The sequence below is a fragment of the Bubalus bubalis genome, chromosome 17 (assembly GCF_019923935.1).
Source record: "Bubalus bubalis isolate 160015118507 breed Murrah chromosome 17, NDDB_SH_1, whole genome shotgun sequence".
In the NCBI taxonomy this organism is placed as follows: domain Eukaryota; kingdom Metazoa; phylum Chordata; class Mammalia; order Artiodactyla; family Bovidae; genus Bubalus; species Bubalus bubalis.
In genome coordinates this window covers 64,869,814-64,887,584 of record NC_059173.1, presented here as the reverse complement: position 1 = coordinate 64,887,584, position 17,771 = coordinate 64,869,814, and the positions used below count along the sequence as shown (strand labels likewise).

At 35.3% G+C, this 17,771-nt stretch overlaps 1 protein-coding gene across 7 annotated transcripts in view; it reads left to right on the top strand.

Moving 5' to 3' along the window:
• The window catches only part of LRBA (LPS responsive beige-like anchor protein), a 747,585-nt gene that overhangs the window by 649,747 nt on the left and 80,067 nt on the right, over positions 1–17,771 (top strand). For all 7 annotated transcript variants that reach the window (XM_025267094.3, XM_044930515.2, XM_025267095.3 and 4 more), the window contains one exon: positions 13,349–13,516. In XM_025267094.3, the coding sequence (XP_025122879.2) occupies positions 13,349–13,516 (168 nt within the window). The remainder of the gene's footprint in view (positions 1–13,348; positions 13,517–17,771) is intronic.

Below are 17,771 nucleotides of genomic sequence, written 5' to 3'. Positions count from 1 at the left end.
TTCAACAAATATTTAGTGAGTGCCTACAACTTATTAGTCTTTGGAATATAGCAGTGAGAAAGATAACATATTGCCTGCCCTTTTGTACCATATTGTTCAGTGAGAGAGATGAATAGTAAATAAGAAACTAAAAAAATAAACATATAACTTGTGATAATATATCATATAACAAATAATATAATACTTGTGGTATATACCATAAAGAAAAAGCTTAGGCTATGATTAAAGCATTTAATATTTTATCTGTTTGTGTGTATAAATTTTTAATATTAATTTTATTGAGATATTATTGATGTATAACATTGCTTTCTAGTGTTCAACAAAATGATTCAATATTTGTGTGTTATGAAATGACGGCCCCAAATCTAGTTAGCAGCTGCCACCATACATAGTTATAATTGTTTTTTTACTCTGCAGCCCAAGGGAAATGCCTTATTTTGCTACTTTGGAAAGGTTGAACAGTGCCTAACCCAAGGAAATTACATTTGATTTTAGTCTTTAAGAATGAGTAGTAGTTCACCAAGGAGGGAGCAGGATGACAGAAAGGGGTTACAGAGATACAAAGCAGCGTGAACAAAAGATCTTGATGTTATTGGAGTATAGCACGTGCACTCAGCTTAACTCAGAAGGTAGAGTTCAGTATGTGTGCAAGAGACTGTGAGTGATACCCACGGAGAGATAAGACTGGAGGCAGAGTATATGAACAGTCCGTAACGTCTTGTAAGTCAGATGGACTTTTATCTTTGGGATAGTGGTGCCCACAAGGCGGTTGCCAAACCAGGAGCAGCAGTCTTACCTGAGAACTTGTTAAAAAGGCATATCTTGGGCTCAGCTCCAGAGCTATAGAAACAGGAACTATGTGGGCAGGAGCCCAGCAGTCTGTGTTTTTACAGGTACTCGAGGTGATCTTAGTGGCTCTTCAAGTTGGAGATCCACTGCTTTAGAGAAAGGAGAACCACTAGAAAATTGTAAGGAGAGTAGTGACTTGGTCAGGTTTTAGATTGGAATTGGGTGAGGGGAGGGGGATTCTAGAGAGAAAGAGAACAGTTTGGATAGTGTTAGAATAATTGAGCAAAGAAATAATAAAGCATGGAACCCAAGATAGTCACAGTAGAAGAAAAAAACAAATTTGAAGATACTTGAAAGGCTTATTATCTGAGTAGATAATGTTTTGGAGGGAGAAGAAAAAGCTGTCCAGATGACTGCCCCATTTCTGAATTAGTTAACTGGAGGAAAGTTTACATCCATCATCAGAAAAGCAAGCAAGGCAGCAAGTTTAAGAGAAGCAATTCTTCATTTTTTATATATATATATTATATATATAATATGTAATACATATAATATATAGTATTATAATTATATAACATTATAATATATAATATAATATATATAATGTATTTTTATATATTTATTTTATATACATATATATATATATAAATAATGTTTGCATTCCCCGAGGCAGACGTTTTGGACCTGAGGCCCTGGAGGTGGTCATGATAGTCAGTTGAGGTAGCTGAAGTCTAGCTCATCTGGTCTGAGTTAAATCAAAAACAAGGGCCTGGGACTGAATCATGAGGATAGCCAACACTGCCCATGTCGACAGATGAGAAAAGCCTTCCATTAAAAACTGAGAAGGAGAATCAGAAATGTAGAAAGAAAATCTGGAGGGATGTTATCAAGGAAGCTTAGAGAAAATAGAGTTAGAAACCTAAGTACCACAGTGCTGAGAGGTGAAGTGATGAAGTGATGACAGGTGAGTGATGGAGGTGGTAATTTTAGCCAAAACATTTTTGGTGGTGTACCTATAATAGACAGATGAGAGATTAGTTAAGAAGTGAAAGTGAGGTAAGTAAGCAAAAGTAACAAATTTACTTGATTCTTTCAAGCCATTTACACTGTTGATCTCACATTGCCTGCGTATTCCTGGCTACCTAAAAATAATTAAACAAGACCAACCCTGCTTACTAGTCATTATTCCATTAATGATTCAGAAAGAGTCAGACCTACGGTTTATTGTGATTCAGAGAATCATAGACTGTACCATAGATGTTACGGGGTTTCTAGGAGTGGGCAAACAGAAGCTAGTGCCATCTGCTACTGAAGTGGGATATTTATGAGGTTTATGAATGCGTCCGCATTGTCTACTCACTTCATATAACTGATTTTCAGCAAACACTGTGTTTCCTATGCTAAATTGTAGTCTGTGGCTATATGTTAGTTCTTAAAGTACATCAGTGACACAGCTGAGTAGATAGTAGTATGTTAGAATTCTAACTACGAACTTTCAAGGATGGAGAGTTTGCAGATGACGTCATAACTGGTGATGTTAGCCTTTTACTTTTATTGTTAGAGTATTCATAGTGCCATGTTTTGAGTGCTGCCACATTTCTTCAGCTGTTTATAAATGGCTGAATAATATACATTCCAGAATATTACATCTGTTTCACAAGTGAAAATATTATATCTCTGCTGTCATGTCCTAAAATACAGCCATTCTTTGGGGGCACTGAGAATTGTAATGACCACTTCAAAACTGTATCAAAGGTCATTTTATCGTCTGCTGCAGGTGCTTCTTACTTTATAAAGTTTATCTTTTTTTAAGTAGGAGAAGCTGTATTTTTTAAGTATTAAATATTGTTAATTCCTGAATTCACTCTTATATAAAAAATGCTGTAAAAATCTGAATGCAGAGTCAGTACGTGGAACTGAATAAAGCTTTGCTGCCCATTGTGGTAACCACTAGTCATGTGTGGCTATTGATCACTGGAAATGTGGCTAGTCTAAATTGAGAATTGCTGTATGTATAAGATGTATCCCAGATTTCTAAGATTTAATGCAAAATAATTATATATTGATTATATGTTTAAATGGTATTTTGATTAAATATATAAAATTGAAAATTAATTTTTCCTGTTTTTTTAAATGCAGCTACTAAAACATTTTAAACTATGTATCTGGCTTGCATTATACTCCTGCTGGACATCACTGGTATAAAATCTGAAGGTTATTTTGTTGCCTAGAATTTTTTTGGCTCAGACATCTCAGTATTGAACATGGACATATTTTAATACTGAAACACTATGCAAATTTCTATTATAGTTAGCAGATTTACATCCAAGATAGGCTTAGGGTTAAATTCAAATCTATAAAAGAAACTTCAAAATATTAATACTAAGTTCAAAACTGAATTAATCTTTTACCATGTAAACTGTTACTTCTCCAATATGATCAAGGTCAACATTGAAATATGGGTGTCACCCTTCACCTCTCACATTGGTAATCAGTTGGTGGTATAAGTAATAACTTACATCTTAGTTCACTTCAGTTCAGTTCAGTCACTCAGTCGTGTCCGACTCTTTGCGACCCCATGAACCACAGCATGCCAGAGCTCCCTGTCCATCACTAACTCCCAGAGTTCACTCAAACTCATGTCCATCGAATTGGTGATGCCATCCAGCCATCTCATCCTCTGTCATCTCCTCCTTCTCCAGCCCTCAATCTTTCCCAGCATCAGCGTCTTTTCAAATGAGTCTGTTCTTTGCATCAGGTGGCCAAAGTATTGGAGTTTAAGCTTCAACATCAGTCCTTCTAATGAACACCCAGGACTGATCTCCTTTAGGATGGACTGGTTGGATCTCCTTGCAGTCCAAGGGACTCTCAAGAATCTTTTCCAACACCACAGTTCAAAAGCATCAATTCTTCGGCACTCAGCTTTCTTTATAGTCCAACTCTCACATCCATACGTGACCACTGGAAAAACCATAGCCTTAACTAGACAGACCTTTTATGACAAAGTAATGGCTCTGCTTTTTAATATGCTGTCTAGGTTGGTCATAACTTTCCTTCCAAGGAGTAAGCATCTTTTAATTTCATGGCTGCAATCATCATCTGCAGGGATTTTGAAGCCCAGAAAAATTAAGTCAGCCACTGTTTCCACTGTTTCCCTATCTATTTGCCATGAAGTGATGGGACCAGATGCCATGATCTTCTTTTTCTGAATGTTGAGCTTTAAGCCCACTTGTTCACTCTCCTCTTTCACTTTCATCAAGAGGCTTTTGAGTTCCTCTTCACTTTCTGCCATAAGGGTGGTGTCATCTGCATATCTGAGGTGATTGATATTTCTCCTGGCAATCTTGATTCCAGCTTGTGCTTCTTCCAGCCCACCGTTTCTCATGATGTACTCTGCATGTAAGTTAAATAAGCAGGGTGATAGTATACAGCCTTGCCATACCCCTTTTCCTATTTGGAACCAGTCGGTTGTTCCATGTCCAGTTCTAACTGTTGCTTCCTGACCTGCATACAGGTTTCTCAAGAGGCAGGTCAGGTGGTCTGGTATTCCCATCTCTTTCAGAGTTTTCCACAGTTGATTGTGATCCACACAGTCAAAGGCTTTGGCATAGTCAATAAAGCAGAAATAGATGTTTTTCTGGAACTCTCTTGCTTTTTCCATGATCCAGTGAATGTTGGCAATTTGATCTCTGGTTCCTCTGCCTTTTCTAAAACGAGCTTGAACATCTGGAAGTTCATGGTTCACGTATTGCTGAAGCCTGGCTTGTAGAATTTTAAGCATTACTTTACTGGCGTGTGAGATGAGTGCAATTGTGCGGTAGTTTGAGCATTCTTTGGCATTCTTTGGCATTGCCTTTCTTTGGGATTGAAATGAAAACGGACCTTTTCCAGTCCTGTAGCCACTGCTGAGTTTTCTAAATTTGCTGACATACTGAGTGCAGCACTTTCACAGCATCATCTTTTAGGATTTGAAATAGCTCAACTGGAATTCCATCACCTCCACTAGCTTTGAACTTACATCTTAAATCTTTGTGAAATCTGTCCCTCTTCTTCACTTCTGCTGCTACCTTCTTGATCGGGGTTCTCAGTATCTCTCACATATGCTATTACAATCATCTTGAAAACAGTGATAGTCAGTTGCTCAGTCATGTCTGACTCTGTGACCCCATGAGCTGTAGCCTGTCAGGCTCCTTTGCCCATGGAATTCTCCAGGCAAGAGTACTGCACTGGGTTGCCATTTTCTTCTCCAGGGGATCTTCCTAACCCAGGGATTGAACCTGGGTTTCCTGCATTGCAGACGTATTTTTTACCATTTGAGCATCAGAGAAGCCTTATAGTCATCTTAGAGATGACTTTTTACCTCCTTAGTCTCCAAAGGGATATCTCATCTCATTTTCCCTAGAACCTAGCATAGAACAGAACTGATAGTAAAACCTGTATAAGTAAATCTTATCAAAGTTTGTTGATTGAATGGATGATAGAGCTGCTGATAGTAATCAAAAGTTGCAGAATGAAAAGAGACTTTTACCCTACGTAATGTACATGTATACAATTGAACACACAGAGTAAGTACAGATGTAATTCTCTGGCTGAACTTGTCAGTGCTTAAAAGAAATATTCAACATTTGCATCCATATTCACTAGTTCAAGTTTTTCTTTATTGGATATTCTTGGAAGTGGTGATATAATAAGTGTTCTATTTTGCCAAGAATTTTGATTTGCCAATATAAGTTTATGGCAGTCAGTCCAGGGAATCGTTGGTGCCATGAAGACAGCTCCTTGTTTTTATCTGAAGTCCCTGTGGGATTAAACTACATCTGGCAATAAGTAGGGATTCTGGTCTGGCCATCTTCAAAGGCAAGAGACTGCTAGTATTTATCAGATCTATGCGGATAAGCAAATGGGAAGGGATTAAATTTTTTTGGTTTTGTTTTCCTTTTAATAAACAACTATAAAATTAAAACCTCCAGCTTTCCAACAGCAAATTAATACATTTTTCTATGATTGTTAAAGAGGAAATCTATTCTTTTGTTTCCTATACTTAGGCAGATAAAGAATTTTGGGTTAGTATTTTATTTTCTTAAGTATGTATTTTTATAACTAGTTTATCTTAGAGAACATTATAGCCATTTAGAATACCTCAAATTAATTTTCTAGGGATCCTTTACTAATTCTTTGTAAAGGGTTGGGCATTGAGTACAGTGGTTTAAAACATTTTAACATCAATATGTATTTGAATATCATGATTGGTATTTAGAAGCTTCTGTTGCTATTTATCCATGTGGGAAAGTTTATGCAGAATTTCTTTCAGAGGAAACTCTTGAACTAAGGAAGACAGCTACCCCTTCCAAGTGAAGGTGGGCTTACCTCCCATAGAGACTCGTTGTGTCTTTCACACAGGCATTTGTTTGCTCACATTTTAAAGAGATTATTAGTCCTATCACTCGGTTCAGCTGTTGTTGAAGTATGTAGCTCTGCATTTACGGACAAAATAAAATGGCTGCATTCCAGGTACTTGTCACAGAATGTAATCTAGAATTTACCATCAAATGCCTTACCTAAGAGAAATACTATTTATGCAGGATTGCCTGAAGAATATGTAGTTTCTCCATTTGTCCATACTTCAGATCTACCCCAGGATTAAGTCAGTCCCTCTGAGAGTCACATACCTGGATTCCATCATATTGCCACGGGAGGAATTTCTTATCTCAGGAATAGAAATAATGTGTTTTTCTAGGCCATCTGGTTTGTTTTTACATTATAGTCACTTTTGACTCTTCTAAGTGTTCTTGTTTCTTTCTTTATGTTGCCTGTTAGAAAGCTTAACGTCAAATACATGGCATACCTCTCACAAGTCTACAGAATTTCATGGCACAGTTTTTATGTACTTCTTACCCTTAGTTTCGCATCACCATACTTATGTTAAATTTATTTTATATTGATACCTATTCATTACTATAAGTATTGTGAACTGCTTTCTGAACCAGGGCATGCAAAGTGTAAGCAAATGATAAATTAGATGGGTATATTCTAATTTTAATTGTTCTCTAGCGTTCCTTATTAGATTTTTTTAAAAAGCTCCATCTCCCTAAGTGTGTTGCACTATAGCTAGTTTAACATATCTGTACATTGTGAATTCCTAGATTTTAGATTAAGAGTGACCTAAGGTTGAAATGTTAATTAAATGTTTTAATGTTCTGTAGCTCTAAAGAAAATAGTTGGATAAAATGTCAGCGTATAGGACTATTTTAAACATTAGAAAAAAATCATCTCTCTGCAAAGAAGGGTAATTGTACAAGTTTGCCTAATCCTTTTGATCTTGGCGCACAGCAATACAGACTTCAGTTGAGATTAAAACTATGAATTTCAAAGGAAACATGGCCTTCAGTGTATAAAATATATAACAGCTGGTTGACTACTCCATTTAAAACTACACAATAACAATCGTAGACAGAATGATTCTCCTGCCAAAAGATGCACAAGTGCTTGATGGTTATATCAGGATATGATACTAACTCACTTTTCTTTAGTAATGGTATAAATGTAGCAGTGAGCAGTGTGCTATTTGGCTGCACAATCTCTCTTTTGCCCAGCAGTTCAAGGGCAGTTTAAAGCACAGAACTCCTTTAGTGATTTCTCTATCTGCCTCTCAGTCCGCTCTTCAGTATGTTGTTGACTAAATTTCATTCTTTTAACTGTCAGATATAATTTTTATTCTTAGCATCCCACAGTTTTTTCTAGATCCTTAATGGTCTTTTATTTCCCCCCTTGGCATTCATAAATGGTTGTTCTTCATGTCAGAGCTTCACGCGTACTGTTTAAGCCCCAAAGTTAAACTTTTCTCTGTAGCTAATATAAAATCTGTTTTACATTTTTGTTATATATTTACATTAAGGTAAATATCTGAATTCGGAACCATTTTGTAATATATTTGTAATCAATATGGGAGAATGTTAAGCTCATGTTAGATTATAGTTCATCAAATAGTATTTTCACTGCTGTGTTTCACCTGAACAAGTAATCCTTAAATAGGATAATTAAATGAATTTTTTTTTAAAAAAAAGGATTAATGTGAATTTGTCACATCTTGAAAAATCCCATTTGGAAAGCATATTCACATTCTGAATTTGTATCTGTCCAGTATGAAAAAAAAATGTTGATTTTTCTCTTGACCTTTCTTTCTCTCAAAATTTGATGTAACAGCAATTTTTCTTTTCTATTTTTTCAGTTTATTTCAGAAAAGGAAATTATAGGTAGATTAAAAATTTGCTGGAGTTACTTGGCTTTTTCATGAATTCAGAGCCAGCATTTAAGGAGTTAATGTATCTTATTAGAGGGACAGGAAATCTGGCAACTATTGCAGAAACTAGACCTAATGGTGCACACAAACAATTTGTCAGTCTTCTTAAATGTGAATAGCTTTCCGCAAAGTGGCTGCTCTTGCTTTGTTTGAACAGGCTAAACTTTTCCTTTTTGGACTTTAAATCTTAGAAGTGAAATGTGATCCACATATTCAATCAAAATCATTTAATTCAAAGCATATTTTGATTGGAACAAAGTTGACATGGAAAGAAACTCTAGAATAAAAAAGTTGAAAGGACTTTATATCATATATTTAGCAGGAAAATTTGAAACAGTTCTAATTAGGCTGAAAAAAACGGCTTTCTTCAATGTAAATTACAAAGGTCATATATCAATGTTAAGGAAACATTACCACTAGTGTTTGAAATCCAGCACATGCAAACATAACAGACCAGTTCATTTTAAATCTGTTTGTGTGTGCGTGTGTGCGTGTGTGTGTCATAAGAAGGCCTTATTACATGTATTTAAAATGAAAAATACTTCAAAATTCTAAGCTCATAATGTTGTATATTAACATTTTTGCCAATCCAAACGTTAACTCCTTTGAAACTTAGTACTATCTACACTCAAATGAATTAAGACTCTTAATTACATGTACAAAAAGTCACAAAACTAATTCTTATGCTTTAAACTATTAAAATATGATTAAATGCACCTTATAATTAAATGCATATCAAGTCAAGAGAGTTAGTTAGTGATTTTTATTTTATTTGAAACTTACAGCTATGGCATTTTGTATATTGGAACAGAATCAGGCCTTCTCAAAGCCTGGGATTAGAAATAGTGAGGTAGGGGTACAGAGATGTGTACCTGGGCTGTAGAAACCTATTTCCTTCTGGTTATATAATTATTTCTATACTTAAATAAAATTTGACCTGATTATTTGATTTTTATAAAAATTATTTATGCTATAGATACCAGTAGCTTTTGTTTAGCTGCTTTTCTAAAATTGCATGATATGAGAAGATTTAGCAAAAGTGTAAGTAAATATTAACATTAATCTGGGAATTACAAGTATGAGAAACACAGATAATACACAATTAAGATTTCCTGATCATGAGGTAAACAATTATCTGATAATTTCTTTTGTTCACTGACATTGGTTTTCTTGATTTTACCTAAATTTTGCATTAGAAAAAATTTGATTTTTTGAAAATAAAAGGCAATTGCTAGAATATTTCTAAAGCATGATTAGACTAATAAACATATGATTGCTTTATATTTTAGAATTTTTATTCTCAAACAGCTTAGAATTTCTTTGAAAAAGCAAATGATTTCTGCCTAAGTTACTGTATTATTTGACTCCACTATATGAGACAAGAATAATTTTGTGTAACATTTTTTAGCAATAAATAATTCATTTCCTTAATGGGTTAGTTTCAGGAAAACATAGATTGTGATCTTTCAGTGAGATTTATTGTTAGACACATATTCATATATGTTATAATTATTTCTGACACAGGGCTACACAAATGAGTTATTTATGAATAATTTACTATTTTCTTTATAATATTAAGCCTTTAATTTGTTGATGTTCTGCATGTGGACCAAACAAATGAAAGTTACTAATAAGTGTTTGTATTTGACATCTGTATACTGTACTTTTTAGCATATCTCAAGTGTTTTAGACTCTGCTTAATAGATCTCATTAAAAAAACAGATATCAGCCCCAAGACAGTTTGTCAAGACTAATATGAGTCCCCCTGGATTGGACTGACAATTCATGTGAGGCTTCATACAGTAGTCTTTTCATAGACTTATTTGAACCTTAACAATTGAGCATTAGTTACTGATTTATTTCATAATAACTCAGATGAGTTGAATATTATTGTATTGTGTTGGACATTTCAGTGGATTTTCTTTTTCACAAATTTTTCTCAGAGCACACGTTGGATGTAAATGATGTCTAGCCTGCTAGGGGAATGCTAACGATTGATTGGTTAGGTTTGAGAGCAGCATGGGAAGAATGTTACTATCCCCTAGCTGCAAACCGTATTTAACTCTGGTCTTAATGAGGACTGTCTGTCTTTAAAGGCTTTGAAAAATCTCAGATGCTTAGCATTCCACTGGCATATTTTTATATTTTTTGTGATGCAAAATGTATAATAAACAAGTATTTAAAGAGTATCTTTAAAAATCTTATGAAAGGGAAATTAAATAATTTTTAATTTAATGGTTTTGAATCTCAAAAACAGAAGTTATAAAATGTATTCCCAGGGTTTTCCATTTTGAATTATTTGTATTTTTTTACCCTTAATACCTTCCTCCTGCTTGTCCTTACCTCTTCTATCAAGTCTTCAGTAACTGCATTTGTTTATTATCATATACTGTTGGTTAGGCAGTTGTCACTCACTGGTATCAAAAGAATGTTAAAGTCCTGAACAGACTTTGTACTAAAGTGATTTTTAAACTCTTGGGAATTCCCATATATCCCTGGTAGTTGTCCTTGTGTGTTCCCTTTAAAAGCTCTGTTGTGACAAAGAGCTGAAGACTGCTTTAGCTTTTTAAAATGTGTTTAAAATTTATTCATAAAAGTAACGTGTGTATCAACCTCTGGAAGAGATTTTGCCAATAATGTGATAAATTGCGGATTGGCCAGTGTAACAGGGAAAGGGGAGGCCCGAACCGTGACACTGTGGCCATTTCTGCACGCACGTTTGTGACATGATGTGAACATACTGCCTGTCATTTCAGCATTTTTGCTGAACATTTTGAGGTGGTGTCAGATGTAAAGGTTTGAGCATCTAAATCCAACCAACTTCACCATTTTGAATGTGCGTAAAAAAGTAATCAACATTAGAAAGGCTCACAATTCTGTTTGATAACACATAAAATAAAACTGCCCTAGTTTTTAGAGCTTTAATATTGAGAAAATTTGTACTGCATCATTTGCTGAACCTTCTGGAATTTTATAGTCTGAAATCACAACACCACCGACACTCAGGAGACTCCTGACTGTTTTATCTTATTAAACAATTTTAAAATCATTAATTTTTAATTAGCTTAGATGCAGGGTTTCTTTTTATCGTTTCAATAGTGTGTATATATGAACTAAACGTTTTTTATTTAAACTACTGGCCAGAGTATTATTTACATAAATAAGTGTAGGTTCTTCTTTACAGTACCTACTGTGAGTTTGCTTCATAGATTCACACATTTTTGTAGACTCAGAGATATTGCTTGCTCATCTATTATCGTAGAGCTTTTCAGCAGCTTATTAACTCAGATTTTGAACAACAACTAAAAAGGATGTAAGCTCAAAGATATGTACAGGTCCTTCTCTGATTGAAAGTTCTAATTAAGTGAATTGGAGAAAATTAACTGAAATTAGCTGTCAGAAAGTCACATTTAAATGAGTGATGAGCTAGTCTGGCAGTAAACATTTAAATGATATAAATTGCCATTTAAGTGTATGGTTTAATGTTTGTCATGCATTAATGTGACATGAGACTGCAGTGACAATCAAGCAGCTTGCTCTAATTTGAACATATTTAGGGCTTTTGTGTAGAGAGCGCTGCACACAAATTAAGACAATTGCTGTTTTTATGTGTCACTTTAAACATGTACTCCACCCCCACCCCACACTCCCATCACTACCCAAGGCCTCAATTAATGAAACAGACGTATCATTTTTTGTGTGCTAGCATCAGTAGTTCCTGGATTTTCAGATTAATTTTAAATCTATGAGCTAAAAATAGGAATTTACTGAAAGTTATTACAGTCCCTTGTCTTCCTATGTCAAATAAAATAGGAGGAAGTTTTGTGCTCTCTTAGCTGTTTACTAAATTTATAAGTATAGTGAGTTTTATAAGAGATGCTTTAAACAGTAACTTTTCCATTGAAACTAGCTAAATATTTTTAAGGCTTATTTCAGTCCAGGTATACTTTGAAATATGAGAATTGTCTAGAGTTTTATTTTTACACTTTATGATATATGATATATTATGAAGCCATGTTAAATGTTATTAAAGGAAATATATTATTTGAATTTAACCATAAACAGTTTTCTTATTCATAGGCCCTCATTTTAATAAAGCACATATGTACACAAGTGTATACCTGTGAACTTCTGGAACATCTTTTGTCACAAGATTATTTATATATCTTATTGGTTGCTTGCTAGACAAGTTAGTCAATTTTGTTTTAAAACCAGCAGTTTTCTTTTCATAATATTGATAATACAGCATTAAGCCACACCAAAAATGCATCCCAGTCATACACTTATGACTCTGAAAATAAGAATTTCAGTGTGATACATTACCTGATGTAACTTGGTACACTTCAAATTAAACTTCAGAGTTTGAGAGCTCTGTTATTCAAACAACATTACTTATTGATAGACTAGCCCATCATGGTTTTATGTTGGAATAATTTTTAACAACATTAAATAATATACAAATGAATACTTTTCTTTAAAAAAAAAACAAGTCTCTGCTTATGAAAACTCTTTAGCTTTTTAAACTTTATTAAGTTCAGCAAACATTTATTGGCGCCTATGGTGTTTTAGGTACAGTGCTTGTAACTCTGGGAATATGGTGATGAATTGGAAGTGATCTTGAGCCCAGCATTTCTACTGAAAACTTAATTATGTTCATTCATTATTTATTGGACACTGTTATGTTTATAGCATCAAATATTCAGTCCAATTTGATATTATTACATAGAATAATAATTCAGTAATTACAAGGATCACTCCCAAGGTCTAATCTGTTGGTATAAAAACTCAGTTGAAGTAACCAAATGATGTGGTTACGGTTGTTGCAGTGGGCAGCAAAATGTTTTAATTCTGGAAAAATTATAAATATTTCAAGTGAATAGTCAGTGTTTAATATTTTCACATTGGCTGTTTCAAACCAGCCTTTACATTGTATGACCTCATTTCTTTGAAACATAAATTGAGTACCTGCCAGGTCCTGAGTTACAAATGTGACCAAGATAGACCCAGTCCTGGCCTTCACAGTGCTTATAGTACACGTAGATGAATACTGAGATATAAACAATCTGTTGTAATTCAGTGTGACAAGTGCTGCTGAGTCTCTCATTATAAAAAAGGAGAACAAATTCTAGTGGAAAATAAGGACTTCAGATTAACTTGGTTCACAGTTTAGAGTTAAACTTCAATGCTTATTCTAAATTTCTCTCTTATCTTTTAAAAATAGAACTCAGCATAATAATGAAAACTACATTTTTTTTTCAGGCCCTGGAGAGTGAGTTTGTTTCCTGCCAGCTTCACCAGTGGATTGACCTCATTTTTGGCTATAAACAGCAAGGACCAGAGGCTGTTCGAGCCCTCAATGTATTCTATTACCTGACCTATGAAGGAGCTGTTAATCTGAATTCAATAACTGATCCTGTATTGAGAGAGGTAGGTTACCTGATTGAGTCTAACATGTATCTCTAGACCAGAAGCTGTTAAATGCCATCTTCCCCACGCTTTCATTTTACTGATGATGAAACTGAAATGGCAGCCCACTCCAGTGTTCTTGCCTGGAGAATCCCAGGGATGGGGGAGCCTGGTGGGCTGCTGTCTATAGGGTCGCACAGAGTCGGACACGACTGAAGTGACTTAGCAGCAGCAGCCGCAGCAGCAAACTGAAACCAGCCGGGTAAAGTAATGTAAGCAGGATAGCCTTTAAGTTAGTGACCTACCTGGGACTTGATGTTTGACTCAATATAAAATGAGAACTTTTTCAATTTGACCCCTTTAAGGGGACAATAATCATATTTATTATTTCTATAACCTTTAAGGCTATTCACTAGTTTAACGAACTAGGAAAATAATTTGTTAAAGAAATAAGATTATAAGCATATAATATGATAAACACATATTTATGTACAAGTACACTGACTCGATGGACGTGAGTCTGAGTGAACTCCGGGAGTTGGTAATAGACAGGGAGGCCTGGCGTGTTGCGATTCATGGAGTCGCAAAGAGTCGGACACGACTGAGCGACTGAACTGAACTGAACACGTATAACCAAACAGAAGTTAAGAATAAAGTCTGCAGCTTTCGTACATCAGCATACTTGGTGCTGGACATTATTGAGAACTGTTTTATCCTTCTCATTGATTTTCTTAAATAAAACTCAACACACAGTTTTGACAAATACAGTATTCACCAAAAAGCCTGTGTATGGCCTTAAATTTTTTTAACTATTTTAATTTAATTATTCTTCTTCCAGTTAACATACCTCATATATAAAGATGTATGTATGTTAGTGAAATTGAACAGATAAAACCTTATACGTCTGTACAATTTTAGAAGAGAACATTATTGAAACCAGGGAGTTTTGATTCATAGGGAAAGTTGTATATCACTGTAAAGGGAACATCATTTGTAGTAAGTAAGGTTTGTTGTTTTTCACTGGCACTTGATGTATTTCTTTATAATTCTATTTATGACCTTATCATGTTGACAGTATATGAAAGTACATATTTAAATATATTTGCCAGCATGTATCGTCACCTGGTTTATGTGCTAGATAAAGAAGATGGGTACACAAACAAAAGCACTGCTCATTTGATGCAGTTATCTTAAATCACATAGGTTGCAATTGCTGGTTTTTAGTTTATTTTTGAACGGGATCAGATGGGCTCTAAAAGACACAATTTTTCAGTTCTTTGAAAATGTTCCTTCTAGGGGACATTTTGTTTTATTGGAGCAACAACTGACTGCATAACACAAAATATACACCGAGTTCCGTGTATGAAACTGAGGTTGGAGCAAACATGCAATTGTTTACAAAACAGTAAATAATTCATTATTACAATAGAATTGAATAGGCCCATTTACTTTCTTTTTTATTGTTTTAACCAAGTTTGAATAGTGGTACTATAAGTGTCCATAATTATTTAATACCTGCTTCTGTGTTTTAGTTATTATCCATATCTACTTCTGTGACTGGAATTAGTATATATTTGGCTTTGTCATGTCCTGTTTACTTAACATATGAGCATATATTATTTTATGGTGCTATAAAATCTGAGTAGTTTTAATTTTGAAATTCCATTATATTCTGTAGAGTTGCAAATGAAAATGTACTTAATACTATTTCTCCCAATGTGAGGGTCCTATTCCTTTTTTTAAAACTTGTGTGTCCAAGTCAATATAGCTGAACCTTTCCCATCATTCAAGTTTGTGCAAGCTATGATCAGAAAGGATGGCTCTCTGTAGCTCTGTGATGCTGTTAGTTAAAAAGTGAGTCATTCCACCAGCTAGGTGTTTTCTCTACAGATCAGTGTCATTGGCTCTTTGTGTTTATTCTCGATTGACCCACCCTGCTTCTCACACCTCAGTTATTTACCAAAGGAGTTTATCATATCCCGTTGGCAGTATAATCTTAAAAAAGCAATGGAACTTCCAGTAGAGCTTCCTGAAGTGAAGTTGCTCAGTTGTACCTGACTCTTTGCAACCCCATGGACAGTAGCCTACACCAAGCTCCTTCATCCATGGGATTTTCTAAGCAAGAGTGCTGGGGTGTGTTGCCATTTCCTTCTCCAGGGAATCTTCCCGACCCAGGGATCGAACCCAGGTCTCCCTCGTTGTAGACAGACGCTTTACCATCTGAGCCACCAGGGAAAGTCCAGAACTTCCTGGGGTAATGGAAATGTTCATTATATCTACGCTGCCCAATACAATAGCCACTAGTCACATGTGACCATTGTGTTGAAATGTGGCTAGTCTGACTGAGGAACTGAATGTTTCATTGTAGTGAATTTAAATAGCCACATATGGTTAGTGGATATGATATTGAACAGGAGACATCTAGAAGATTGTGATGTATCTTTGCTTACCAAATTTTCAAAATCCAGATTCTAAGCAATGGGATTTTGCTTGGGACAATAAATGAGACAATAAATGCTTGTTAAATTAGCTTGGTAGAATATTTGAAATTGGGCTTCCTAGGTGGCATTAGTGGTAAAGAATCTGCCTGCCAGTACAGGAGATGCCAGAGATGTGGGTTCAGTCCCCGAGTCGGGAAGATCCTCTGGAGAAAGAAATGGCAACCCACTCCAGTATTCTCGCCCAGAAGAATTCTTGCCTGTGTCCCACAGACACAGGAGCCTGGCGGGCTACAGTCCACGGGGTCGCAGAGAGTCAGACACAAACGAGCACACAGTGACTAGTGACTGTGCACCGTTTGAGACTTTGGATGTGTATTGACGTATATGTGTTCACCAGATTATATTTTTTATTCCACTTTAACATGTCCTGACTTCAAATATTGGTTTCTACTGTGGTTTGACTTATAATTCAGTGGCATTGAGTATATCCTTATTGTTATGCAACCGTCACTACCACCTATCTCCAGAATTTTCATCTTTCCCAAACTGAAGCTCTGTATACCTTATACAGTAATTCCTTGTCTCTCCCTGCCCTCGGGCCGTGACAACCACTGTTCTGTTGCCTCTGGGGAATTTGATTATTCTAGGTATCTCAATAAGTGAAATTATACAATATTTGTCCTTTTGTAACTGGCTTATTTTATTAAATTCCGTCCATGTGGTAGCATAGGTCAGATTTCCTTCCTTTTTAATACTTCATCATATGTATGTACCACATTTTGTTTATCTGTCTGTCAGTGGATATTTTGGGTTGCTTTCCCCTTTTAGCTATTACGAACATGCATATATTAATACTTGTTCAAGTCCCTGCTTTCAAGTCTCTGGGTATATTCTGAAGTAGAATTGCTGGATTATATGGTAATTCTATGTTTAACTTTTTGAGAAACTGCCATATCAAGTAAGCTTTCAGTATTTTTCATGATCAGTGTTTGCTAAAGACTATTTAAAACTTTAAAAAAATGTTTTAAATGTTTATTTATTTTAGTTTTGACTGTCTGGGTCTGTCCTGTTGCGCAGGCTTTTCTCTAGTTGTGGTGAGTGAGGGGCCACTCTAGAGTTACCATGCTTGGGCTTCTCAGCAAGTGGCTTCTTTTGCCGCAATAGTAGGCCCTACAGCTCAGTAGCTGGGGGCACACAGGGTCAGTTGCCCCGTGGCACACGGAATCTTCATCGAACCTGTGTCCCCTGCATTGGCAAGTGGATTCTTAACCACTGGACCACCAGGGAAGCTCTGTTGAAAACTTTTGCTTTAAGTTTCTTTGACTTCTTTTTTCCCCCCACAACTCCAAGTAGTTAATTATCAGCAAATTAACCTTTAGCTGAAGAACTTTCCAGCTCATTGCACCCTATTTTATTTATATACATATATATTATGTATTAGATTCAGCATTCACTCAAAAACCATGACCTGATATATTCTAAGTATGGTGGATACTCAGGGTTCTTAACAGACTATATCAATTCATTACTTAGCATTATTCATATAAGTATATATATTTGCTTCCTGAATGTTATTGAAACAAATGTGATCTTTTATTATATCCACTCCATATTATGGTGCTGAGTTTTGTGACACGACACGGTGATACAGTAGAAGCAACAAATAAACGTGGATTTGATTCCTGGCCCCAGTGCCCGTAGTTGTATGACTTAGCTCTTCCTGAGACTCTGTATATGGAACTGGTAGGATGAGGCCCATTTCATGCAGATTTAAATGACATATAATAGATAAAAAGGCCTGGCGTGGTACTCAACAAGTGTTAGTTCCTTTCTTA